Here is a 27,316-nt window from a genome sequence, read left to right on the forward strand (position 1 = left end):
AGGCAGCACCCCTGACCCCTGACTTCCATTAACTATCTACTAGTAGCACCCTCAAGTTGTGACAAACAAAATGCCATTAAACTTTGGCAAATGTCCCAGGGGTAAGAGGGCAAAATTGCTTAGGCTGAGAACCACTCATGTACTCTAATACTATAAGCTGTCTCTTCTCAGGGAGCTTCCCAAAGTCAATCCCAGATAATTGGACGAAATCAAAAAGTTCCAATTCTGGGCCTGGGAAGTTGGCTCAGTGGTAGAGTGCTTGCCTCGCATGCATGAGGCCCTGGGTTCAATTCCTCAGCACCACATAAGCAAAAAGAAAAAAGCTGGAAGTGGCGCTGTGGCTCAAGTGGTAGGGCACTAGCCTTGAGCTGAAGAGCTGAGGGACAGCGCCCAGGCCCAGGCCTGTAATCCTAGCTACTCAGGAAGCTGAGATCTGAGGATTCAGTTTGAAACCAGCTGAGGTAGGAAAATCCCTGAGACTCTTACCTCCAAAAGGCTAGAAGCAGAGGTGTGGCTCAAGTGGTAGAGTGTTACCCTTCAGTGGAAAAAGCTAAGGGCAGCGTCTAGGCCCTGAATTCAATCTGCGTACCAGCACGCACGCACACACACACACACACACACACACACACACACACACACACATACACTCCAGTTCTAAAGTCTTTCCCTACTGAAGAACTTCTTGGTGTCCAACAACTTCTCAGCAGAATCTACTTCTGCAAGTGGCATTTAAGCCATCCTATATAGACCATTTCATTTTACATATGTGTATGTATGTATATATGTAATGTCTATGTAGTATATGTTATAGATGTGTGGATAAACATTTATGTATGTATGTGGCATTAGTTTCCTGTTTGTTCCTGTTTAATAAGCAAACTCCTACCACTTGCCCATACTTCAGTCACTTTAATTTTGTTTTTCAGATAGGATCTTCTGATTTTGCCCAGACTTGCCTCAGACGCTTATCTTCCTATCTCCATCTCCCTATGTGCTTCCATGCTCAGCTCTCTCTTTTCATTTCTAGCTATCAGTTGTCCCCCGCTTCCACTATTCCTGAGCTCAGACCAAAGTGGGTGTCTCACCTTTCCCATTTATCCATCTTCACCCCTGCAGTAACCTGCAAACCAGGGATGAGAGGTGGGAAACAAACCATTGCAGAGGGCTTTCTCTTCACTGGGTTCTGTTTCTGAATTGTCCAGAGTCTACCCTATGCCTGCCAGATGCAGTGTGGGCCTCCATTCAGTTCTGGAAGATGCAAGGCCTGAGGTCTCTGACCTCACAAAGGGCAGTCATGGACTCCATCATCCACATGGCCCACTCATCCCACAGAGGAGATGACCAACAAACGTGGTCATCAGCTCTCCATCCCCATACTCCTTTACATTTGAAACCTGTTTGTATCATTAGCATCGTATTCATTGACACTTCTTCTGTGCCAGGTTCCTTTGTCCTATTTCGTCTCCACAGTGATCCCATCATGCCTCATGGCACTCTATCTTCTTGATTTTACTGGCAAACAAACTGTACCTAAGAAAAGTTGTCACTAGCTGAAGGGTACCAGCTCTAGTCCCAGACTTTGTATGACCAGCCTTTCCTAATGTCACTTTTCCCAAGTCCTCCGAAGAGGGTCCCAGGATGGGCTGCTCCCAGGTTGTCTGAGACCCCACCCTTTTTGCTCCTCCCCTTCCCCTTCAAATAGATGCACTCTGGGGAGCTACTCAAAAGGAAGGAGACTCTGGCGGGAAAGAAGAGGGGGCAGGAACAGGGGGATAGTCTGAGGAGGAGGGGGGGCCTAATCTTTGGACAATGAAAAAAGTAGAGAACTGACCTTCTGGAAGACCAGGACAAAGGGCAGGGCCAGGCTGGGCAGAGCCCAGCTGCCCCTCCTTTTTGCTCCCTCCAGCCAGTCCCTGCAGCAGTAGCACCTCCACCACCATCGATCCACCTTCCCAGCAAGCTCCCCCTCTGCCCTACGCTGGGCCTGACTTGGCCGGAGGCCCTCACCTCAGCTGGCACCAGGGGGGAATGGAGGAGCACACTCCAGTGGACTAGGAAGCAAGGATACTTTGGGGGAAAGGAGTCAGGAGATGCTCGCTATCCACCGCTCTCCTCATCATCGGAGAAGAAAATCTCTCAGGGGATATGAGGGGGGGGCTTATGAAGGGGGTGGAAGGGATTCAGAGCCTGGACCACCCAGTTTGGGGCTGGGAGGGACCCAGAAGATTAGAGACCTTAGTAAAGCAGCCGTGCAGGGCTGTAATTACCCCAGAGGAGCAGGAAGACACCAACCCTAGGATGGCTGGAGGAAGGGCGGCCTTCCCCGCCATCACTAGAGAAAGCACAGCCCACGGAGGGATCTCCTTGTGACCCTCCTTCTTGCCTCCTGACGGTCCCCCCCAGGGCCGATTCAGCTGGAGACGGGTTTGGTAGAGGATCGAGACTCGAAGATGCCCGCTGCGCCCCGAGGCAGAGCCCCCAGTTCCAGAGAGGATTGGGGTGGGGGGGCTCCCGACCCCGTTCCCCTAGTCCCAGTGGCGGGTGAGTCACCCGAGAGCTCCCTACATAGTCGGCTCGCGCGCGGGATGTACCAACGCCCGGCCGCGGGGGGAGGCACGCCGGCCGGCGGCCTCGGGGCGCCGCGAAGGCCCCTCGGCGGCGGCCACAGAAGGGGCGTCGGGGGGCTCGCAGCGCCGCGCTCCAGGGCGGGGTCCGGGCGCGCGGGGCGGGCCCACGGGAAGGGACCCCGGGGCGCGGCGGGGGCGGACGTCCCCCGCGTTGCACTTGGTACGCGCCAGCGGAGAGGCCAGGCCCAGCCCGGGCGGTACAATAGGGTTGGGCCGCGGCGGGGACTGGGGCCGGCGCCGGGCCAGGGAGCGGGGCTGCGGCGGACGCGGACCCAGCCCGGGGCGGGCGGCCGGCATCTCGGAGCCTCACAGCCGTCCCAGCCTCGACCTTGGCGGACCACTGCCGCTTCCCAGTCGTTGCCCGCCGGGCGGGGCGGGCGTGATGCGCCGCGGGACCCCTGCCCTGGCCTCGGGCCGCCGCCGCCGTCGCCGCTGAGATTCCCCTCCTCCCCTTCTTCTCCCTCCCCGCTCCCCGAAAACGCCCGGGCGTCGCCGCAGCCATGGAGAGCGGCCCGCACGCGGAGCCGGGTTCCGGCGCATCCCCAGGTATGCCGGGAGCCACGCGGGATCGAGGGAGGGAGGGAGGGAGGCCGGCGGGGGGGGCGCGGGAGGCCGCGGGAGGGAGGCCGCCGACCGTCCCCGCCGCGCCCTCTGACCGCTGGAAGTTTAAAAATAAAAGCTGCGGCGGCGGCGGCGGCCGCATCTTCTGACAGCTCCCCTCCCCCACCGGCGCCCCGCCGCGCCCGGCGGGCGGGGTCCTCTGGGGGGACCCGTCCGGGGACTGGTGGGGGTGACCCCTTCTTCTGTCGCAGTCCCGTGCCACCTCGGCTTCCCCGCCCCCACCGCGGTTTCCATTCCACCCCAGTCCCTGCAGATCCTCTTTTGCCGAGCTGGCTCGAGGGCCCGCCCCTCTCCCCATCCCCAGTGGGCACGCGTGACCCTCGCCGGGATGTGGGTGTATTGGGTGTGGGGGGGCCGGAGGGGTCGTCGTGTCCAGACTCTCGGGCCTGGAGCCCCCGCAGGCCGAAGCCTAGGCCCTGGTGCCCCCCACGCCCAGGCCCTGGCCCAGACCTCGCCCCCACCCCATCCGTCCAGCTGCCGCGCAAAGGGCCTGTTGCTGCTGCGGGCCGGCCGGGAAGGGAGGGGAGAGGAGGAGGAGGAGGAGGGCTCCAGCGCTGGCTGCCAAGTAACCCGCCGAATAAAGGCGAGGGGGGAGGGGGAGGCGGCATTGTTTGGGGCGAGGGCGGGAGCTGGGGAGTGGGCTGCCTCCCCTGCAGCTAGGCCTGCTCCGGAGCCCACCCAGCCCGATTTGGGGAGAAAAGGGGACAGAAGTAGATTTGCTTGTCCTGCCTGTCGTACTAGCCGGCTTCTCTGGCCCCGAATCTCACTGTAGAATGAGGTGAAGGCTCAAGGCCCCACTCCGGGACCTGCCACATCATTCCCTAGTTTGAGGCTTTGAATCGCGCCATCCCTCCTTACACACGCGCGCGCAGCACACACACGCACTCCATGTGCACCCCCCAAAAAGACCGCCAAAGCTTTCCTCCCCACCCCTCACCCCACCAACCGACAGTGTCCTGGACTTCTGCAAATCCCATTCGATCTGGGAGCAGCTGATGAGGGGGTGGGGACAGGTTTCTGGTTGGGCCTGGTGTTGGAGGGAGGGCTCTTTCTTTCTTCCTGGAAGAGAAGAGATGAGCATGATTACCAAGGGCCCGAGTTCTGTTTCCACTGACTCAGGGGGGAGGTGGCCCCATCCCCACACCTCCATGGAGTCCTGAGACTAATCCTGTCACCTCCCTGCCCCCTGGGGTGTGGGCCCAGGATGAAACTGTCTGTGGGTGCGGAGAGCCGGGACAAGGTGGGGCTGCTTGTCTGTGGGTGGGTTCCTCCCCACTGCAGCGTGGGTATTTGAAGAGAACGCTGTGGGCATGGGAGCTAGGAAGATACGGAGGAGGAGGTGCCATCAGAGGTGGGTTTATAAGACCCGTACTGGAAACAAGATGTCTGGGTCTGTCTTGGCTCTGCTGGGTCTGAGAGGGGACACCCAGGGAGACACAGCCTGGTCCATCCATCTGCTTTCTGGCCCTCAGCACCTGAGTGTCCTGGCACTGATGTGTACATGGGAGCCTAAATAGGAGTAGTGATAAAGCATAACCAGTGGCCTATGGCACTTGGGTGGGGTGCCCTGGGTGGGAGGCTTGGCTCTATTGAGGGGTGGGGGCTACATAGTCCTGGGTTGGAAGGCTTGCATACACAAAGGTCTAGAATGGAGACGTTTGAGACTCTGCATCAGGAGGGTCACCTGTGCCTTCACTGAGAATTGAAAGGGCCATAGTGCCCTGTGAGGAGGCAAGTAGTAAATGCCCCTGGCATAGGGTGGGCCTGATCCTGTGCGTGCCAGTCCCTGTCCTCTTGGGATTCCTTCTGTGCACTTGCACACGGCATTAGCAGCAGGCCTCGTGGGGCAAGGGACAAGTGGGACAAATTTTTAGGGATCAGAAGACTTGAATGGAGGGGCTGGGAAGATGGCTCAGTGGTAGAGCGCTTGCCTTGCAATGCATGAGGCCCTGGGTTCGATTCCTCAGCACCACATAAGCAAAAAGAAAAAAGCCGGAAGTGGCGCTGTGGCTCAAGTGGTAGAGCGCTAGCCTTGAGCTGAATGCTGAGAGACAGTGCCTAGGCCCAGAGTTCAGGCCCCACAACCGGACCCAAAAAAAAAAGAAGAAGAAGACTTGAATGGAAATCCCAGTTAGCTGTTTACTGGCTTCTGGACTGACTAGTAGATCCTGGAGCTAGCTTCTGCCCTTGGAAAACAGGATAGTGTTATCTCGCCTGTGGGGTGACGTGAGGGTTAGACAGGATGAACCTAAAGCAACCTGGCACACAAGCACAGACACCCACAATGAAGTGTTATTACCATTATTGTGGTTATGCTCATTGGAACTGTTGCCAGGAGGGAGGCATGAAATACGGGCGAGGGAGGGGCAGGAGTTGGGAAGCAGTTTGTTTAAGAGTGTAGATTCTGGAATCAGTTTAAGTTCCACTTTGTAACTTGTTATTGTGTGACCTCAGGTAAATTACTTAACCTACGTCTGAAACTTTCTCATCTATTACATGAGAATATGGAGTTAAAAAAAAATTTAAGAGGTAAAGATGTAGCTTAAGGTGTAGAATGCCTACCTAGCAAACACAAGGCCCTGAGTGCAAACCTCCATACACCTCAAAAAAATTTTTTTATGAGAATAATGCTATAAATGATCCCTCTGACACATTAGAATCATTAAATGAGATGAACACATAAAACTCTCAGCATAGGCTGGGAAGATGGCTCAGTGGTAGAGCGCTTGCCTTGCATGCATGAGGCCCTGGGTTCAATTCCTCAGCATCACATAAGCAGAAAAAGCCGGAAGTGGTGCTATGTCTTAAGGTGTAGAGCGCTTGCCTTGAGCTGAATAGCTGAGGGACAGCGCACAGGCCCAGAATTCAGGCCCCACGACTGACCGGCAAAACAAAAACAACAAACAAACAAGCCTCTCAGCCTACTGGTCTGGGAAGGTGGCTCAGTGGTAGAGTGTTTGCCTCGAATGCATAAGGCCCTGGGTTAATTCCCCAGCACCACATAAACAGAAAATGCTGGAAGTGGTGCTGTGGCTCAAATGGTAAAGTGTTAGCCTTGAGCTGAGAGCTGAGGGACAGAGCCCAGTCCCAGAGTTCAAGCCCTATGGCTGACCAAAAACAAACAAACAAAAAAACCCTTTCAGCCTAGGCTTTTGTGTGTAGTTAGTGCTCAAAAGTGCTAGCACTCTGGTTTCTGTTGAGATAATTTCATATTCTTCAGAGGCCAGCGGAGGAGGTGAGATGAAGTAGAACTTCAGGAGCTAAATAGGACAGAGGGCTGGGAGGGACTTCTAGACAGATGTGGGCTGGGGTGTATCTGACACCCTGCCATGTGCCAGCTGGGTGATGGCTGTGCTGACGGTAGAGGAGTGAATCAGAGTCCCTGCCCTCCAGGGATACGTGCTTCCGGAAGGGGCAAGGAGATATGCTCACATGTGTCTGAGGGAAGCCAAGTACAATAATGGGCTCTGCTTGTGGAAGGCTTCATGGTGGAGGCATTTGAAGTAGACTCAATGGATGAGCAGAAATTAGTGAGGCTGGCACAAAGAGCCACAGGTATCCATGCAGCAGCTAGCCTGGCTGGTACCTCCCACCAACAACCCTCTCCCATGGGCCCAGTAATGAGGCCTCTAATGAGCCTCTAATATGCATCCATGCATATTTAAATTAGGCATGAGGGCACTAAGCCAGCGTATCCCCCTTCCTCCCAAGATGGGCACCTGCTGTTGATGGGGCAAGGGAGAGAGGAGGCACAAGAGGCTGGATGCAGGGCTAGAATGGTGGCTATGGAAGCCTGAAAGTGAGATTTTTAGAAAGAGGGAACTATGTCCTTGTTTCTCCGCTGGGTCTCAGGGCCAGAGAGGAAGCTAAAGAGCCAGGCTAAGATAATGCAGCCTTGTTGGCCTGTGGTAGCTCTGCCTGGCACCCCAGGGCACAGCCTCCAGTGTGTCCGCCATCACCTCTCAGCTGCAGCTCTGCCCTGGTAGAGCTGGTAGACAGCCTGCTTTCTTTTTCCTCGTAGTGCTCCTCACCAGTTCTAAGCAGAGCAGATGTAGGCCCCGCATGGACTCCCTGGTGAACCAAACTCGCTTTCACGTGTGGTTTCCCACTCCCAATTTGTTAAGGGCCTTAACTGTACCAGGCACAGTGCTCATGACTACTGTCTCGTTCATTCTTCATCATAGTCCTTGAGTAGAGACCTAGTATTAGCCCCATTTTACAAATGAGGCCCAGAGAGATGAAGTCACTTGCCTAAAGTCACAGAGCTGGGAGCTGGCAGAGGCAGTGTTTGGACTCCATCTGACTGTAAAGCCTGCCTCCATAGTGGATTACCATGACAAAGCCAGTCAGTAGCAAGGTCTGGCTCACTTTTCCATAATGGGGTTTTGAGGACCCCTTATCTTTTTGCCAAGCAGAGATAGAACCAGTTGAAGATTCTGAACAAGTTGGTCCAGAAAGAGGGCCCAGACCCAGGTGGTGACAGTTTAGCTAGTGGGCTGTCCGCAGACCGTAGCCTGAGGCTAGGCCTTTGCCCTTCTCATCTGGGCCCTAACCTAGGCTGTTCTGCTGGGGCTGAGGGAGGGACATGGTGGAGCTCAGGCTTAGGGATGGGGTCATTTCCTGCCGCCTAAAATAACAGGAAGTGGCTGCTCCTGATTGGAGGCTGGGAACAATGGCTGCCAGCAGGGCCTGGGAGCTCCTTCTGATCTGCAGACTCAGTAGGGCTTCTATCTTACCATATACCGAAACCACAACTTGGCCTCAAGGACCTCCAGCCCAAAGCTCAACTTCTCAAGCAGGCTGCTCTCTCCAAGTGTGCTGCTCCCTTGCCCAGCAATGGTTAGTTCAGCCAGGCCAGCAGTTAGGCTGTCCCTACAGTACACTGCCCTGGCCTAGCAATCAGGCCTCTCTGGGCTTCTTCCTTCCTTCCTTCCCATCCCAGATTTCTCTTGACGGCTGCCTCCATCCCAGAGCAGGCTGAGGGCAGATAGAGAAAGTCACCCTGAATCTGTCCCTCATCCTCACCACTCACCAGCTGTGTGGCCTAAGTGGTGTCTTACTCTTGGAATCTTTCTTGATTTGTAAGGTGAGGTGGTAATAACTACCTCATAGGATTGTGGCAAAGGGGCTGGGAAGGTGGCTCAGTGGTAGGATTGTGGCCAAGACTGAACTAATGAGTTTAAAGGATTTAGCCAAGGGCCTGACACAAACCTTAGCTGATACTGTTGTTAATCAGACTTTCCCTGGGCGCAGGGTTAAGGAATACCCTAAAGGGGGAGGGAAGAAATGGCCGGCCTGGTCACAGCTGGACATTGAGACTGTGCTTCTGTGTGTTGCTGAGGCTTTGTCTGGGCTTTAGAGGAGGGGATACCTGGATCTGTGTGTGTGCATGTGCGCACATACCATACCTATATCTATGCATCCTTCTGTCTCAGGGGTCCCCATCCGTCCATCCATTACCTGTCCGTCTGTTCTGAAGCTCAGGTCTATTTCTTGTGTGAGAGAGACAGCGAGGGCCACTGGGTGGGCCCTGGCTGGTTGTCGGATGTGTCCCCTATGTGTCCTGATGTCTACATGTTTGCCTCACTGTGTCTTTTCCTCCTCCCTGCCTCTCCGTCTTCATCTGTCTAGTGTAGTGTTGTCACCTCAGAAACTGCTACAAGAGCCAGAGGGCTCTTACTAGAGGTACTTTCTGTCTGAAGCCTCTGCCTCCCCCATGCTCCCCTCCCACGGTGCCTGTGTCAGGTGCCATCCGTGCCCCCCTGCTGCTCTCTGCCCCAGCTCTCACTTGGGTTTACCCTTGATCTGCCCTGGAGGTGGGTCTCCCCACCCCTGCCCCAGCCTCACTTCCTGCCTCCTGATGGCCAGCCTGGGCAAGAGCCTGCCTTCCCTGCATTCCTGTGCTGTGAGCTCAGGGCCTGCCTGCCCCACCTGTACCTTTCTCTTTTTTGTGGGGGACCCTCCCTGGGGGAACCACTGCATCATTTCCTTCTTTAGGGAAGAGGCAGGAGCCTCAGGGAGGGATGATGTGCTACCAGAATCGGTGACACCAAAGATTTTATCATCCAGCAAGGCAGGGTTCAATGCTTCACACTGACATCCATGATCCACTTAACCTGTGAAAATAACAGTTTCTCACCTGTGAAGGGGGAGGGGGCACCCATGATGCTTTCCCTTTAGCATTCTCATGAGAATTAAATGAGATAAGTGGAAGTGACTGGTCTGTAATAAGATTTCAGTAAAATGATTAGTTGCTGGCAGGGGATATATCAGGCTCTGGTAGGATCACCTTTAAGGTTTGGAGGAGATGTTTTAGGCCTTGGAGCATCCTGGGAATCTGACTATGAACTGTGAGCCTTCCATATACCTCCACACAACTACCCAGCCACCCATTCATTCCATCCATCCATCATCCATTTCTCTGGATGTTCATTAAACAGATGCAGGAGTCCTACTCTGTGATGGGCAAGTCATTATGAGCTCTGGGTCTGCCAAAAGGACTGAAAAGACTAAAACACAGTCTACTCCCAATGAGTTCTGGGGCAAGGGTGTGTGTGGCGGGGCGGGGGGGGGGGGGGGTAGGGGGGCAGACAGAAAAATGACACTTAGTTATCAGTTCTTTGAAAGACTGTTTGGCCTGGCAGGGTTAGTTGGGGTGGAAGAATGGTAGGATGGATGGAGGGGCTGCCAGCTCCTGAAGGTAGAATGAGGAGTTCCACTCTAAGATGTGGTGGGTCCTCCCAGGAACCTGGAATCAATCTTTCTACAGCCCCAGCTATTTTGGGGGCTCTGAGGAAGCCAGGACTTTTTGACCCCACCGTGTAACTAGCTCCTGCGCCTTTACTCTGCTAATGTTCTCTGTGCCAAGAAACAAATACAAACTATCTGTCTCTTATCCAGTTCTTAGCAAGTGTTCTGGTAGATATCAGCATAACAAATATAAAGCAGACAATGGCTGAAACCTCAATCTGGCATAGACTAAAAATAAGGTAAAAATCAAGTAGCTAGAGCATTACATCTGATTGAAGATGGAAATGATCAGAAAAGGATCATCATCCTGTTGAGATAATTAACAAAGGAACCAATCTGGCTGAATATAGGTTGTTCCTGTAACACTGTCCAGATGATATTTCACCATGGTTGGCATAATTCTGAGGGAAAACTTGTATTCAGAGTCAAGTCCACCAGGTCACAAGAAAAGTTCCAAATGGCATGTTTGCCTGCTGAGGAATTTGTGTTGCTTGGTGGTGGAGTAAACACTCATTATTACTTTGGTTAGCTTCTACCTGACTGCCTCATTCCAGGAAGCTGCTCACTCTATGAGATGGGGTTGTTTGCTTCCCTTCAAGTGTTTATCCTTGTACAATGAGTTGCCACATGGATGTACTGTCCAGAAGAATAAGAATGTTCCTCCAAAGCTGGGTGCCGGTGGCTCACCACACATACTCAAGGGGCTAAAATCTGAAGATCAAGGTTCAAAGGCAGCCAGGGTAGAAAAGTCCATGAGAGCTGGGCACTGGTGGCTCACGCCTGTAATCCTAGCTACTCAGGAGGCTGAGATCTGAGGATCGCGGTTCAAAGCCAGCCCGGGCAGGAGAGACTGTGAGACTCCTATCTCCAGTAAACCACCAGAAAACCGGAAGTGGCGCTGTAGCTCAAGTGGTAGAGCGCTCGCCTTGAGCTGAAGAGCTGAGGGACAGCGCCTAGGCCCAGAGTTCAAGTCCCATGACCGACAAAAAAAAAAAAGTCCATGAGACTCTTATCTCTAATTAATCACCAAAAAAGCCAGAAATAGAGCTGTGGCTCAAGTGGTAGAACACTAGCCTTGAGCAAAAGAAGCTCAGGGATAGTGCCCAAGCCTTGCATTCAAGCCCCAGGACTTGCACACACACAAAAAAGGTCCATTCCTACACACCTGTTTTAGGCCATGGTGGCCTCTCGGCAGAGCACTTGACTGTCATTGAACAGCAATTTTTTTTTTAATGCCAGTATTGGGGATTGAACTAAGCTCTCACTTGGCTTTGACTTTTTTTGCTCAAGGCTGGCTACCTCTTGAGCCAGAGCTCCATTTCTGGCTTTTTGGTGGTTAATTGGAGATAGGAGTCTCATGGACTTTCCTGCCTGGGCTTGCTTCAAACTCTCATCCTCACATCTCAGTCTTCTAAGTAGTTAGGTTAAGAGGCGTGGCCTCGGCCATCAACAGCATTTTTGACTGTCACCCTGGACCTGGAATTGTGGCAGCTGCTGGCAATGCAGCTGTGAGCAAACAGACGTGTCCTGACCCTTGTAGGACTTCTTCCCACCCAGTCTTGGGAGAGGCAAACAATGAGAAAAAAACCACACGAGGAAGTTTAAAACTGTAACAGTTCAGCGCTTAAAAACAAAAACACAAGAAGCCACCACTGCATGTGAAGGACTTTATACAGATCAGGGAATGCCTCCCTGAGGAAATGATGACTAAAGATAGTTAGGGAAGTGGGAGTTAACTAAGAAATTAAGAAGGGAAGAGCCCCGTGGCAATAAGGAGTTTGGATGATTATCAGAATTTTTTTTAAAGGTTGGTGTGGTTGGAGTTCAGAGCAAATGGGGAGCAGGTTAAGAGGAGAGATTGAGGATGTATGGTGAAGGGGGACAGGGATGCTAGACTTGCAAATTGGGCTCAAGAATGTTGTCTTTGTCCTCAGAGCCATGGGAAGCAGCTGAGAGGTTTCATGTGATCATGCCTGCATGTAGAAACACTAAGGTGCAGAGTGGAAATGGGTGTGGTAGTATAGAGCTGTGTACTCATCCACATGAGAGAGGTGTCCATACCATCTGCCAGGGTGAAGTTCATTCATTTCTTCACTCCCTAGAATGTGTGCCAGGCTCTGTTGTCCTGAGAGATAGAGCAGCCACAAAACAAGATCAAAGCTTGTGTTCCTATAGATATTTTTTTAGCCTAGCAGTGGGAGACAGTGTTAAAATGGGATCCCAGCTACTTGAGAAGCTGAGGCAGAAAGAGGACCTGAGCCCAAGAGTTGGGGACCAGCCTAAGCAACCTCAAGACACCACTTCTAAAAAGAAAAAAAAAATTTAAAAGTGGGTTAAAAAGTAGGAAGAGTGCTTATGGAGGAAAATAAAATGGTAAAGGAAGAAAAACTAGATTCTTGGGAAAAAGAGAGATTGACACACATCAGGAGTCAGGAAAAGCTTCACTGAGCAGTGACATTGGAGCAAAGACCTGGAGGAGGTGAGGGAAAGAGGCCCAGAAGAGAGGACAGCAAGAGGAGAGCCACAGGAACAGTGGCTGGAGGGGCTGGGCAGCGGAAAAGGGGAGGAGATGAATGTAGTCCAGGAGACAGCAGCTGGAAAGAGAGGGAGGAGCCGGGAGAGCCTTGGAGGCCCTCGGGAATATTTTGAGCTCTTCTCTCAAGACGGAGATGAGTCTGTGGAGGATTTTGTCAGCAGAGTGACATGGGGTGACTTACTTTCAAACAAAATCACTCTGGCAGCAGAATTAGGAAAAGACCAAAAGGGAGCAGAGAATAGGAGCAGGGAAGCCAGGCACTGGTGGCTCACACTTGTAATCCTCACTACTCAGGAGGCTGAGAGTTGAGGATTGCAGTTCAAAGCCAGCCAGGACAAGACAAAACTGTGAGACTCTTCAATTAACCACAAAAAGCCAGAAGCAAAGCTGTGGCTCGAGTGTAGAGTACTAGCCTTGAGTAAAAGAGCTCAGAGATAGCACCTAGATCCCAAGTTCAAGCCTTGGTACCTGCACAAAAATAAATAGGATCGGGCTGGGAAGGTGGCTCAGTGGTAGAGCGCTTGCCTTGCATGCGTGAGACCCTGGGTTCAGTTCCTCAGCACCACATAAGCAGAAAAAAAACAAAGCCAGAAATGGCGCTGTGGCTCAAGTGGTAGAATGCTATCCTTGAGCTGAAGAGCTGAGGGACAGCGCCTAGGCCCAGAGTTCAGGCCCCACGACCGGACCCAAAAAAATAAATAAATAGGATCAGGGAATTTGTGAGGGATGATGGCTGCTGGGTCCAGGTGGTGGAAGAAGAGGTAGTGCCCAGTGATTGGACTTGGGATTTGTTTTGAAGATAAAGGATTTGCTGGGAGATTAGACATAGGACTTAAGGTAAGAAAAGAGTCTGAGATGACTCTAAGGCCTGAGAAATCAAAAAGATGGGGATGCAAACTGGGGGAGGAATGTGTTTGAGGGGAAGATCAGGAGCTCCATTTTTTGTTTTCTGTTTTTATTTGTTCAGACATGGGGCTTGAACTCTGGGCCTAGGCACTGTCCCTCACCTCTTCAGCCAAGGCTAGCACTCTACCACTTGAGCCACAGCGCCACTTCCAGTTTTCTGATAGTTTATTGGAGATAAGAATCTCATGGATTTTCCTGCCGGGGCTGGCTTTGAACCAGGATCCTCAGATCTCAGCCTCCTTAGTAGCTCACAGGTGTGAACAACCAGTGCCTGGCAGGAGCTCGGTTTTGGATATATTAAATTTGGGTATCTATGAGACATCCAGGGGTGTCAAATAGGGAGTTACACCAGCAAAACTGGTCCTCCAGGGAGAGGTCTAGGCTGGAGAGACAAATTTGGTTGTCATCAACAGGGAATGGTATTTAAAACTGTGAGTCTGGATGAGGTCATCCTGCAAGAGTGTGGACAGAGAAGAGGTGAGCTCCTGACAACCCTGGGCACACAGCAGCATGGAGAGGAAGTCAGGGAGGGGCCCGCAGAGAACAGTGAAGTCATAGCAAAGCAGAAAGGAAATGTGGATGGAGAGGGTGTCCTCTCCAAAGCTGGGTGAGGCCAAAGGGTTAGCTGTGTCAAATGCACTGACAAGTCAAGGGAGACAAGGATGGACAGTAGCTACTGGAGTTAGTAGCAGGAGCTCACTGGTGACCTTGAGAAGAGAGGGTCATAGAGCAATGAGTGGGAAGAAGGCCTGGCCCAGTGAACTTTTTGGTAGACGTAGACTGAAGTAGATTCTTTGGGATAGGTGCTGTTTGGAAACACACCATTCCTCAACTCAAGTGAGGAAACTGAGGCTGAGACAAGTTCAAGGGCTTGCCCAAGGTCCCATATAGAGCCAGAATCCCCACTCCAGCTTGTCTTGACTACATCCCCTTGCTCTTCCCAGCCTCCCTTCTTGTGGCTGGTCAGGGCCTCCTTGGCAACTTCCTGTCTTGCCTGGTAGGTGTAGACAATACCCTCCCACCAGTTTTCCTTGCAACACCTGCGGCACACACATGCAGGTGCTTGGAGAATGGCCTTGCCCTCAGCCTTTAAGCCTGGACACACCTAGGCTTTGACCCAGACAATCCTGGGTTCAGAAATCCTGATTCTACCATGTACTGGTTTTATAACCCTGGGAAAATCACCTAGTGAGGTAAGCCGTGGTAACCCCATCTGTGTGACATGACCACTCTCTTCCTCTCAGATGTGGGGAACTGCAGGATACATCCCCTTTAGTGCATACCAAGCCTTCACTAAACATTTGCCAGTAGTTTGCTTGCCCAGTGTAGTTACTTAAGGAATTTGCAGCTGGCTGGGAAATAGCTTGGCAGTGACCAGGCAGCCTTCTCTAGATGATATGGGGAGAGCTGGGTGGCCTGTCATAGAGCCAGGGACTGGCAAAGATAAGGGGTCACTGGGTCCTCAGATGAGGCTTTCTGGAGAAGGAATGAGGGAAAATAGTGTGAACCTCAGGAGTTGTTGCCTAAAACTTCACACTTATTGTCTCACACAGATGCGGGAGGATGCATGGGAAAGGCATGGGTTCTGCTGATGGCCCTGGGTACAAGTCTAGGCCCCTTCACCTACCAGCTGAGTAACCTCAGTGTACCCTACCTATCTCCTCTGTGCCATGCTTCTGTCTGGAAGAGATAAGTAGAGCATGGCAGGGAGGGTTAATACTAGTGTGTGTAAAACACTTTGCTATATCCTAAGAGGGCCAGAATTCCAGGAACAGAGGACATACCATGGCAGAGACCCCCAGCAAGAGCAAAAACTATCTCATGACAACTCTCTGCTTCCTAAACCAGGTCAGAATCAATGTCTCAGCCAGGTGCTAGTGGCTCATGCCTATAATCCTAGCTACTCAGGAAACTGACATCTGAGGATTACGGTTCAAAGCCAGCCCCAGCAGGAAAGTCCATAAGACTCTTTATCGCCAACTACCAAAAAGCCAGAAGTGGAGCTTCAAGTGGTACAGTTCTAGCCTTGAAGGAAAACTCCAAGGAAGGAGGAAGAGATGGAGGAGGTGAAGAGGTCAAAATCTGGCATTCAACTGGCTGAAGCTGTGTATTTACTAGTAATACTATGATATCTTTTTTTTTTTTGTCAGTCATGGGACTTGAACTCAGGGCCTGGGCACTGTCTCTGAGCCTCTTTGTGCTCAAGACTAGTGCTCCACCTGAGCCAATGCCACTTCTGTTTTTTCAGTGGTTAATTAGAGCTAAGAGTCTCACAAGGACTTTTCTGCCTGGGCTGGCTTTGAACTGAGATCCTTAGATCTCAGACTCCTAAGTAGCTAGGATTACAAGTGTGAGCCACTGGCACACAGCTATGATATCTTTCATACTGTTCCTGGAATATTCATGCCTTACAAGAAGAAATGAGGGCTGGGGGTGTATCTTAGTGGTAGAATGCTTGCTTAGCATGCATGAAGCCTGGGTTCGATTCCTTAGTACCACATAAACAAAAAAAGCTGGAAGTGGCACTTTGGCTCAAGTGGTAGAGTGCTAGCCTTGAGCAAAAGAAGCTCAGGGACAGTGCCCAGGCCCTCAGTCCAAGCTCCAGGACTGGTAATTTAAAAAAAGGGGTGGGGGGGGGCTCGGAAGGTGGCTCAGTGATAGAGTGCTTGCCTTGCATGCATGAGGCCCTGGGTTCGATTCCTCAGCACCACAGAAAAAGCCAGAAGTGGGGCTGTGGCTCAAATGGTAGAAAAGAAAAGAAACAGGTAACATTGATTGAGAAGTAATATACTCATTGCCTTCCTCATGTAACTGTAACCGCTCTGCACAGCATCTTTACAATAAAACTTTTTAAAAAAAGAAGAAAAAATGAGAGTGTGGCTGAGAGTGGCTAGGGGAGTACAAAGTAGGCATATAGCTGATTGTGTACCCCTCCTTGTTGGGATTTCAGCAAGATGGACATTCTGTGTGTGTGTGTGTGTGTGTGTGTGTGTGTGTGTGTGTGTGCGCGCGCGCATTGCTGCTGCCTGGGCTCGAACTGTGGTACCTAGGCATGTTCCTTAGCTTTTCACTCAAAGCTCTCCACCACTTGAGCCACAGCTCTACTTGTGGCTTTTTGGAGATTAATTGGAGATGAGAGTCTCACAGACTTTCCTGCCCAGGATGGCTTTGAGCTGAGATCCTCAGATCTCAGCCTCCTAAATAGCATTATAGGCATGAGCCACTGGAGCCTGCTTCTGTGTTTCTTCTTGGTCAACACCATGGCTCCAGCACCGGCAACCTCTGTGAACCAGGTCTTGGTCAGGCACTAGGACCTGAGTGGAAGGAGGCAGACCTAGGAACTAACCATTACCATTTGGGGTTACAAACTTTTTCTGATTTTTCCCTCTCCCTTCCACCCCTTGTGCACACACATGCTTGTCTGCTGAAACCCTCTTCTTTTCACTGGAGCTGCAGCTCCTTCTTCAGATAGCAGTTTTTCTGGATCTTCTTTAGGAAGCCTCCACATACAGATTAACCACCTCTGTCATGCTGTCCCAGACCTGGTACTTCCTCTCTGCTGCTGTTTGCCTGCCCTGCTCCAGGGTGAGCCTCTCGGAGGCAGGGGTCCTCACGGTCTTCATACCTTTGTATCGTTAATACCTAGAATACAGTGGGCCTGGCACATGGAAGGAACATTCATGTATATGAATCGATAGGTATGTTGGACAAAGGCTATAGAAGGCTGCATATTGTTTTTTTTTTTTTTTGCGGGGGGGTCCGGTCATGGGGCCTGAACTCTGGGCCTGGGCGCTGTCCCTCAGCTCTTCAGCTCAAGGCTAGCACTCTACCACTTGAGCCACAGCGCCACTTCCGGCTTTTTTCTTTTTGCTTATGTGGTGCTGAGGAATCGAACCCAGGGTCTCAGGCATGCAAGGCAAGCGCTCTACCACTGAGCCACCTTCCCAGCCCAGAAGACTGCATATTGAACTGATGGCACAGGCATACAGTCTGACCTTCTCTCCTCTCTTGTGTTGTTTTTTTCAGCTGTGTTATCCAGGATCCCCCCAGAGCCAAGACCTTCTCCAGAAGGCGACCCTTCTCCACCTCCACCACCACCACCGACGTCAACCCTGGTCCCTGACACTCCCCCAGATACCCCTCCTGCAATGAAGAATGCCACTAGCCCTAAACCAGAGAGCCCTGCAGAGCAGGTTGAGCCCAGACCAGCCCTGCTGCAGGAAGAATCCCCTTCCTCAGACTCAAAGAGCAGAGGACCCACCCCACCAGCCTCAGGCCCAAGGGATGCCAGGCCTCCTCGAAGGAGCAGCCAGCCCTCGCCAACATCAGTGCCAGCCTCTGACAGCCCTAAGCAAGGTATGTGTAATGTCATTTGCCTTGGGTCCTGGGTGGTGCCATGCAAGGAAATCCCTTCTGCTTTGGAGGACATGGGGATGGCAGGAGTGAGGCTGGAGGAAGGCCCAAGGCTGGCTGCTCCTTAGGGAGACCTTTAGACTTGTCTGTTCTTGTTCCCTTTGCTAAGATGTCAAGAAGGCAGGAGAGAGACACAAGCTGGCAAAGGAGCGGCGAGAGGAACGGGCCAAGTACCTGGGTGAGTGTTTGGGAAGCAGCAGCAGCAACTGCATAACTGACAATGCTAGAAGGCTGCATGTGTAAGGCTGTGTAAGACTAGTACCTGCATTATCTCATTAAAACCTCTCACCTATGGGAAGAAGGAACAGGATCAGAGAAATGAAATCTCTTGCCTAAATTGGACAGCTAGTGGAAAGGCAGAGATTCAGACCCTGATGCATCTTTTCACCCCAAATTCATGCTCTTAACCACAGCATGTGGAAATCTGTCCAGTAGGCCCCCAAGTAGTGTGGAGTCTCACACTGAAGAATTCATTTGTCCTTCAGTCCTCAGAGATGTGAGTTGAGATCAAAGGAGGAGAAGCAGACCTCACCCCAGAGCTGCCTCCCATAAGTCCTTAAGTATGAAGGGGTGCCTGGGAATGGAGGCTCCACCTAGGCAGAGAGCAGAGACCATCCAAGTCTGTCACAGGACTCCTCACACGCCACGGGGCTCCTTTTCTTGCAGCGGCCAAGAAGGCAGTGTGGCTAGAAAAGGAGGAAAAAGCCAAGGTGCTACGAGAGAAACAGCTCCAGGAGCGCCGGCGGCGGCTGGAGGAACAACGGCTGAAAGCTGAACAACGCCGGGCAGCCCTGGAAGAGAGGCAGCGGCAGAAGCTCGAGAAAAACAAGGTATATTTCCGCTAATCCTACCTGGGTTCTCAAAAATCTGGAGGTATGAGGATGCACATGCCCATGTGGGTGTGCTGGTCAAGTACATATACATACACACTGGCATTTGTGCCTCCTGTAGCCATGTCTGCACAGTCCTGTCGGTGAACCGTCACATCTGGGTTTCAGTGTCTGGGCCTCTGCACTGCAGATGGTCCGTGTGTCTGCTAATGTATATGTAGGTAGATCCATGTCTTTGTGACTGTGCCTACATGGGTAGAACCCTGGTGTGAGGGCTGGTGAGTTAGTGAAGGAAAAATGGTGTATAGACCAGCCCCAGGGTGCTTGGGTAAAAAGGAAAACACAGCCCCAAGGTCAGGACCTTGGTGCCAGGAAGACCTGGGCTTGTCCAGAAGCGCCAGACAGGGAAAGTCCCACCCCATGCTCAGAGAAGCAACTCATAGACCCAGGAAATGACTCAAACACACTGAAAAGCTCTCCAATAACAATGGAAAGGGATCTATCCCACATGGGCCTTAATCATAGCAGGGTCTTTGTAACCTTGGTTACCTGCAATGAGTCAGGGAAAGCTTGGAAGTGGGCTCTGGAGGGCAGAGGTCCTGTCATGGGAGGAGAAAGGTCTCTCTCCCAGGGATGATGGATGATTCTGAATCCAGACCCCTGTCCTCTTCACCTGCCCCCAGGAGCGCTATGAAGCAGCCATCCAGCGGTCAGTGAAGAAGACATGGGCTGAAATCCGGCAGCAGCGCTGGTCCTGGGCAGGGGCCCTGCACCACAGCTCCCCAGGACGTAAGACTAGTGAGTGGGCTGGAAGGCTTGCTGGCTGGGTGGGAAAGGCTGGGGTCTGGTAATGGGAGGGAAGGGAATAACTTACTTATGTAGAAGGAGCTGGCCGCTCCCTGCAGCTGGTGTGTCTTGCTTCATGTGACTTGTGTCTTCTGGAATGGTCTGTAAACCAAATTGCCCTTCTCAAGGACTCCACTCTCAAATCAGAGATGGATTCTCTCCACTTGGTTTGTTCCTCAAACCTCTGTCATTTTAGGAGTAGCCTTCTTTGCTCCTGTCAATTACTGTTAGTTGATGATACATAAAAGAGGAATTTAATGCCCTGCAGACACTGGATATTTAAAGAAAACTGTCACCCCTGTCTTGGAAGGTAGATTTTCGTCTCTGAGTTTTCTTCATGTAGGCACATCACGGACTTTGGTCTAATACTTTGCTGGCATGTATGTACCACTGTGCTTGGATGTCTTTGTGCAATGGCGAGGTTCCCTATGTCTAGCTGTATATCTTCCAGTGTAAGTGCTCGTGGATCTGTGTTGTGTAGCTTAATGTGTTTGTGATGGTATGTTTGTGGCCTTGTGTACCTCAGTGAGGGCTTCTAAAATCAGACAGACTTGGATTCCAGCTCTGGCACTGGTGGTATGACCTTTATCTTCTCAGCCTCTCACTTTCATCTGTGAAATGGGGACAATAACATTGCCTGCCTCCGAGGTTGTAGGTAGATGTTTGGAGGATCAATTGAGGTAACATGTATAGTGCCCAGCACAGTGCCAGGCCCATGGTAAGCATCAACAAATGTCAGCTGTTGTAAATATCATGGTTAGGTTGCTTCCATGTATCTGTGCCTTGTGTGCATCTGAGTCTGATACATTCATTACCTGTTGTGTATCTGTGCATGTCTGCACACACATGTGCATGCATAAGTATCTATCACTCTATTTGCCTGTGTCTGCATGTCTTTGTCTTTACGTCTGGATGAATATGTGGATTTGTGCAAGTGACTGTGACTCTGTGAGTTCTTCTGTTCAGGAACTTCTGCATTGTCCCAGGATGTGGGTGTTGTATCCATAGCGCCTTGGCTGGGCAGTGTCAGCAAGTGCCAATGCTGGGTGGTTGTGGGAGGGGTTGCAGCACCCAGCCCTAGGGAATGGCTTCCTTTGGTCTGGCCAGAAAGGCTGTAGTTGTTCTAGTTTTATGCCATCTCCTCCCTCTGCTCCTCCATCAGCTCCCCCAATTCAGGTTGTCTCTGATCACCTACCCTCCCCCTCCCCCTTTCACTGCCAAGTCCACCTCCTCCCCCATCCTAGCCTGCCCAATCCTCCCTCTCCCATCCTGCCCTCGGAGCATCCTGCATGGAAGGCCTCAGTGCCCCCCCTGGCTCCCGTCTGGCCCGGCCCTAATGCCGTGTCTTTTCCCCTCCAGGTGGGAACAGGTGCTCCGTGTCGGCAGTAAACCTGCCCAAACACGTGGACTCTATAATCAACAAGCGGCTCTCAAAGTCCTCTGCCACACTCTGGAACTCCCCCAGTAGAAGTAAGAGAAGGCCCAGCCTTCCCCCTGCAGAGCCCCGTGTAGTCCCCAACAAGCCTCCTCCAGTGCTCAGCAATAATACAGTCCTTGCAGTCCTCCTATACTATAAGCCCCTTTCCCCACCCTACCCCACCCCCGCTCTGTGCCTTTCAGGGGAGCCAGTATTTGGGGCCCGTGCCCTGAGAATAGAGTTGTGCCCTACAGGACAAGAGAACACAAAAAAAAGGCCCAGAGGGCAGAAAGCCTGACAGGGCGTGCAAGAGCTAGTTGGGGGCAGTGACTGGGGATGGGAATGGACAGGCAACCTTATCTCCAACCACAGCTAGCTGGCCTGCCAATGTTAGACAGGTGGTCTTGCCCCCTTGTGTCAGACTTGCCTGGGTGCTGAGGGCCGTATCCTGGCTCCACCCTGGAAGACCATGCTACCCTGTACTCAGCCATAGCCTTGGCTTATTCCAGAACTGTGGTCAACCAGGGTGGCACAGCCTCTGCGTTCCCACCATGCCCCGGTGCTTACATATGAAGGAGCTGTGGTAGGAGTTATTTATAAATTTCTCTAGCTTTTATTTGGTTGCTCTGTTGCCTAGCAACCCAATCAGCTGCTACACCAACCCCACCTGACTGAGGCTTAAAAATAACCCAGCAGCTGAGGGGACCGAGCAGGGTGGCCTGGGGCAGCCAGTCCCCCTAGCAGCCTCTCCCTGGCACAGAACTCCTGAAGGCTGGGTCAAGGAAGCACAAGGCCCCTCACTGCCCCAAATTCAGGGAACATGCTTTCCCCAAGCCAGCGCTTTGGAAGTAGGAGAAGCAGGGCCCGACAGAGGGACCTGGGAGAGGGCCCCGGGCTCCACCAGTCCTGGATGGCCGCTTCCTGTGCCCTGGGTTTAGAGCGTTCTCCCCCGAGACTGGAGGTGTCCCTGAAGCCATGCAGGTCGTCGCCCTGGGAAGTGTTTTGTTGCCTGGGTCTGCAGTGGAAGGCCAGATTTCAGGGAGGACAAGTTTGGCCCCGCGTGACTTGGGGGGTGAGAATCCTCTGGCTGGGTGTGGAGGCCGTCCCTGGTCTCCGCGTCCCCCTGCCTGCGGGTGACCGTCTTCCCGGTGTTCTCCTCAGATCGCAGCCTGCAGCTGAGCGCGTGGGAGAGCAGCATCGTGGACCGTCTGATGACGCCCACCCTCTCCTTCCTGGCTCGGAGTCGCAGTGCGGTCACCCTGCCCCGAAATGGCCGCGACCAGGGTAGGGGCGGCGGCCCTGGGAGACGCCCCATCAGGGGCCGGGCAGGGGCCAGCCTCGGGCCTGGACCGCACCCCGACCGCACTCATCCCTCTGCAGCCGTGCCCGTGTGCCCGCGCTCGGCCTCCGCCAGCCCCCTGACACCTTGCAGCGCCCCTCGAAGCAGCACGCACCGCTGCACCCCCGCCGGGGAGCGCGGGGAGCGGCGCAAGCCCGGCGCAGGCGGCAGCCCCGCTTTGGCTCGCCGCCGGCCGGAAGCCTCGCCGGTGAGTGGGCGCCGGGCGCACGGTTGGGACCACAGGCCTGGGCCCGGGGCCGTGGGCGCCACTGACCTCTGCTCCCCACCCCGGCCCCTCTCCACCGCCAGGTGCAGAAGAAAGAGAAGAAGGATAAGGAGCGGGAAAACGAGAAGGAAAAAAGCGCCCTAGCCCGGGAGCGCAGCCTTAAGAAGCGCCAGTCCCTCCCTGCCTCTGTGCGCCTCTCCACAGGCGCCTCCTCCCAGCCCAGGTGGGCCACCTGACAGTGTCTCACAGACGCTTCCGGGCACCTACCCGAGGGGGACTGCTCCCTTTTCAGTCAGTGCTCTCAGTCTTTGTCTCTCTCCCTCTCTTTTCTCATCCCCTCCCTCTCTCCCTCCTCAGCCTTCTTTCTGCTTCCTCCACACTTCCTTTCTCCTCCCTCCTTTTCTCCTTGTCTCCTTCCCTCCTTCTTTCCTCTCCTCATCCTCTACTACTGCTTTCTCCTCCTCCTCTTCTTCCCCTTACTCTCTCCTTTTGAGCCAAGTTCTCAGTATGTAGCCCATGCTGGACTGAGACTCAAGACCCCCCCCCCCCCCCCCATCTCAGCCTCTTGACAGCTAGGATTTTAGGCATGCACCATCATTCCTAGACTGTCTTTTTTTTTTTCTTCTTTCTTTTCCTCCCTTCTTTTCTCTGTTTCTCCTCTTTTCCTTTCTCTTTATCATGTTTTGATAATAGAAGTGTCTCCACATTTTAAAGTGTCTAGCACCTAATAAGCACTCAGTATACTTGCTGAATGAATGAATGCTGAGTAGTGTTCCTGGTGATTAAGACACTTTAGTGAGCTAACCCAGGGCTGGGCCAGTTTTGCTCTTAAGTGTATAGGCTAGGGAGCTGGGAAGGCGGCTCAGTGGTAGAGTGCTTGCCTTGCAAGTATGAGACCCAGGGTTCGATTCCTCAGCACCACATAAGCAGAAAAAACTGGAAGTGGCACTGTGGCTCAAGTGGTAGAGTGCTAGCCTTGAGCTGAAGAGCTGAGGGAGAGTGTCCAGACCCAGAGTTCAGGCCCACGACTGACCAAAAAAAAAAAAATGTATAGGCTATTGGAGAGACATGAATCAAAGACCGTCTTAAATGAATATATAATTGTAAACTGGCCTATTTACACTGAATCTTGTGAGGTGAAGAGGTGGGAGGGGAGTTGCTGACCTAGCCTGGGGGAGGGGCACTCCTGAGAAAGAGACATGCTCAGTGTGTGTGTGCGCGCACACGCGCACACATACGCACAGTGCTCTGTACTCTATATGCTCCAATTGTAACTTTCTCTTTTAGCCCTAAGTCGAAGGCCCGGACGTCCTCTCCCTCCACATCCTGGCCTAGGCCTGCCTCTCCTTGCCTTAGCCCTGGGCCTGGCCACACTCTGCCTCCAAAACCACCCTCCCCCCGAGGCACCACTGCATCACCCAAGCGGCGAGTTCGGAGGAAGGAGGAGGCAAAGGAGAGCCCCAGCCCAGCAGGGGCTCAGGACAAGAACCAGGACAAGGGCAGGGCCAGTGATGAGAAGGAGCCCCCAGGCCCAGCCTCACCAGCACCCTCACCCGTGCCCTCACCCACCCCAGCCCAGCCCCAGAAGGAGCAGCCCATTGCGGAGATCCCTGCAGGTGAGGATGAAGACGTGGTGGGCACAGCAGAGAAGCTAGCTTTGCCTTGGTCCAGGAGGAGGTAGTCAGGGGTATGGGTTATCACAGATGCCTGGAGACTGGGTGTTGGGAGGCAGGAAAGAAGGTGGCTCAGTACACAGCTGGTCTGGCCCTCAGAACACAGGCCACACTGAGGGATAGCAGCTATGGAGTAAATAGGTTACCTTGACATCCAGGAAGCAAGAATGGTAGAAGGGTCTGCTTGCACTGGTGGTGACTACTAACTGATCCTGGATCCTCCTCCAGAGATTCCTGTCCTGATCTCATCCCCAGCCCCTGCTCCACCGGTGACCCCTAGCAAACCCATGGCCGGCACCACAGACAGAGAAGAGGCCACTCGTCTCCTTGCTGAAAAGCGGCGTCAGGCTCGGGAACAGCGGGAGCGGGAGGAACAGGAGAGGAGACTACAGGCTGAAAGGGACAAGTGAGTTTACCTTCCCAGATTGGGCAGCATTTCTAGGGTCTGGAGAAGAGGAGCAGACTGTGCCTGAATTTCCTGCCCACCCGTGTTTTCCAGGCGAATGCGGGAAGAGCAGCTGGCACGAGAGGCTGAGGCTCGGGCTGAACGTGAAGCCGAGGCCCGGAGGCGGGAGGAGCAGGAGGCCCGAGAGAAGGCACAGGCTGAGCAGGAAGAGCAGGAACGGCTGCAGAAGCAGGTACTCAGGCAGGCTTTGAGCAGGCCAGGAGGGAGGGCTGGAGCCAGCTGCCCAGAACTCATAGAAGTCTTTGGCAGAAAGAGGAAGCTGAAGCCCGGTCTCGGGAAGAAGCTGAGAGACAGCGTCTTGAGCGGGAAAAGCACTTCCAGCGGGAGGAGCAGGAGCGGCAGGAACGCAAAAAGGTGAGCAAAACAGAGGGTGGGGTCTTGTGGGTAGGGCCCAGCACTGGTGGGTGGGGCCTGCATCTGGCCTGGATCTTTCTCCTTTTCCTGAGACAGGATAAAGACCATGCATGAATAGCAGGCCCAGCCTTGAGCTTGTAAAGTGAAGGAGCTGGAGCAAGTTCTGGTTCCTGGCCGCCTTGGGCTTGTATAAGCTGGGAAGGCACTGAGCTCAGCATCAGGACCATCGGTTGGGAGGTTTAGGATTAGGGAAGGCTTTGAACCTAACTGATATGGGGCCTCCAAACAGCGTCTGGAGGAGATAATGAAGAGGACTCGGAAGTCGGAAGCTGCTGAAACCAAGGTCAGGTCTCCCAGGTTGGGTATGGGATGGGAGGTTGAGTGAGGAAAAGAGGCTTCAAAAAGCCATCCAGAGCCAAGGCAGGAGGCTGCTCAGGTCTGGACTGACAGAGAGAAGAGTTCAGTGCCACCATGAGGTGGTTAGATAGCCCTTGAGCCTGACTGCTCTTCCTCTTCAAAGCAGAAGCAGGACAGAAAGGAGGCAGCAGCTAACAATTCCAGCCAAGGTAAAGCCTCTGTTCCCTTCATCTCCATCCCCTGCTCCTCCAGCCTCACTCCTTACCAGTACCTGAATTCTGACTATTGTTCTTTCCTGTGACAGACCCAGAGAAAGTTGTGGAGGCTAGGTCCTCAGGCCTGCACAAGGACACTATGCAGAAAGAGGAGCTGGCCCCCCAGGAGCCACAGTGGAGGTATCAACTCCCAACCCCCGGGACTTGGGCAGTGAGGCAGTCTCAGCCTGGAGTTGTGGAGTAGGTGGGGGTGGCCTACATTTTACAGGGAGGCAAGCCGCTGACTATGAGCTTTGCACCCACAGCCTGCCAAGCAAGGAGCTGCCAGGATCCCTGGTAAATGGTCTGCAGCCTCTCCCAGCACACCAGGAGAACGGCTTCTCCCCTAAGGGACCTTCTGGGGACAAGAGTCTGGGCCGAACACCAGAGGCACTCCTGCCCTTTGCAGAGGCAGAAGCCTTTCTCAAGAAAGCTGTGGTGCAGCCTCCTCAGGTCACAGGTGGGGTCCCCGGGCTCCTGGACCCAGCAGTATCCTCCTAGCAGCCTTCCCTCTACTCCCCAGCCCTGCCCTTTTCCTCCCTTCCTGCCAGAAGCCTTCTCTTGCTTCACCATGGGAACCCCACAGCCTAGCCTTGAAGGCAGGCTTTGCCTGATGTCTTTCCTTTCTTCTCCCTCAGAAGTCCTTTAAGCAGTTGCCTTGGATCCAGGTGCGGCTATGAAGGCTCCTCTGCATCGTCTACCTAGATGTCTGCAGAAGAAAGAGACAGAGCAAAGATGGAAGTGGCCTAGGCCCCTGGGGGTGGGTCCTCTCTGTTGTTTTTAATCTGCACCTTATAGACTGATGTGTCTTTGGCTGGAGCCAGACCCTGCCCCTCAGTGCATTCGTGTGCTCACACGCGCGGTCACCTCTCCCCCTACACACACATACACTCACAGCCTTTCTGGCCTCCCCCTGGGGAAGGGCCACCTGTAGTATTGCCTTGGTTTGGTGGGGTACAGTGGATGTGAATACTGTAAATAGCTTGTGCTCAGACGCCTCAGCGTGGAGGGGGCGGGAGGCAGACCTTCCTCCCAAGGCTTCCTGGGGAGATCTTCCTCCCTCTATTTAACTGTAACTGAGGGGGAACTCAGGTCTGGGAATGGGGGGCACCTTGGGCCACAGGATACTGGTTGCTTCAGGGGTAACCATGCCCCCTGCCCTCACCTGGAATCAGTGTTATTGCATCTGATCAAACTTCTCCAGAAATAAAGTGAGAATAATTCTGCCAACCCGTCTATCCTTGGAGCTGGTAGAGAGGGAAAGGAGCACTAAGAACGTAGGGAGCTCAGGGCCCAGGGATCTCTATCTCCACCTGATTGTACCCATCCTAGACCTTGTCCTGCAGTCTTCTAGATCATAGATTCATTCATTTAATCATTCAAGTTTTGTTGTAGCCGGGCGCTGGTGGCTCACTCCTGTAATCCTAGCTACTCAGGAAGCTGAGATCTAAGGATCATGGTTCAAAACCAGCCCAGGCAGGAAAGACCGTGAGACTCTTATCTCCAATAAACCACCAGAAAACCGGAAGTGGCGCTGTGGCTCAAGTGGTAGAGCACTAGTCTTGAGCTGAAGAGCTGAGGGACAGCGCCCAGGCCCAGAGTTCAAGCCCCACGACCGACAGAAAAAAAAAAGTATTGTATCTGTACCAGGTATTGGGCTGCACACTGAAGATGCGTTAATAGGAAAAGATATAGCTTAGA

General features: G+C 53.1%; 1 protein-coding gene across 16 annotated transcripts; it reads left to right on the forward strand.

Annotated features, from left to right (window-relative positions):
• The first annotated feature begins 2,851 nt into the window (after positions 1-2,851).
• Map7d1 (MAP7 domain containing 1) lies at positions 2,852-26,845 on the forward strand. 16 transcript variants are annotated; one of them, XM_042678959.1, is made up of 18 exons: positions 2,852-3,173; positions 17,467-17,796; positions 17,963-18,031; positions 18,520-18,683; positions 19,367-19,481; positions 20,889-20,999; positions 22,108-22,230; positions 22,327-22,493; positions 22,595-22,734; positions 23,799-24,127; positions 24,413-24,590; positions 24,684-24,822; positions 24,900-25,004; positions 25,294-25,347; positions 25,525-25,570; positions 25,666-25,756; positions 25,882-26,075; positions 26,254-26,845. In XM_042678959.1, exons 1-18 carry the CDS (start codon positions 3,128-3,130, stop codon positions 26,262-26,264), a joined length of 2,412 nt encoding a protein of 803 aa, XP_042534893.1. In that variant the 5' UTR covers positions 2,852-3,127; the 3' UTR covers positions 26,265-26,845. The 16 variants fall into 16 exon arrangements, with proteins under 16 accessions (XP_042534893.1, XP_042534904.1, XP_042534915.1 ...); XM_042678970.1 differs by having other exon boundaries at positions 25,528-25,570; XM_042678981.1 differs by having other exon boundaries at positions 19,367-19,472; positions 25,528-25,570.
• The last annotated feature ends 471 nt before the right edge of the window (positions 26,846-27,316 follow it).

Source organism: Dipodomys spectabilis, unplaced genomic scaffold (assembly GCF_019054845.1).
Source record: "Dipodomys spectabilis isolate Male_0828 unplaced genomic scaffold, ASM1905484v1 ptg000002l, whole genome shotgun sequence".
In the NCBI taxonomy this organism is placed as follows: Eukaryota; Metazoa; Chordata; class Mammalia; order Rodentia; family Heteromyidae; genus Dipodomys; species Dipodomys spectabilis.

What these genes read in the sequence shown, in the direction of transcription:
- Map7d1 (XM_042678921.1), top strand. Translation starts at nt 3,128, where the DNA reads ATGGAGAGCGGCCCGCACGCGGAGCCGGGTTCCGGCGCATCCCCAG. An exon ending in AGCGGCAGGAACGCAAAAAG is followed by an intron (nt 25,005 to 25,293) that starts GTGAGCAAAACA and finishes GCCTCCAAACAG; the next exon opens with CGTCTGGAGGAGATAATGAA. An exon ending in AGCTAACAATTCCAGCCAAG is followed by an intron (nt 25,571 to 25,665) that starts GTAAAGCCTCTG and finishes TTCCTGTGACAG; the next exon opens with ACCCAGAGAAAGTTGTGGAG.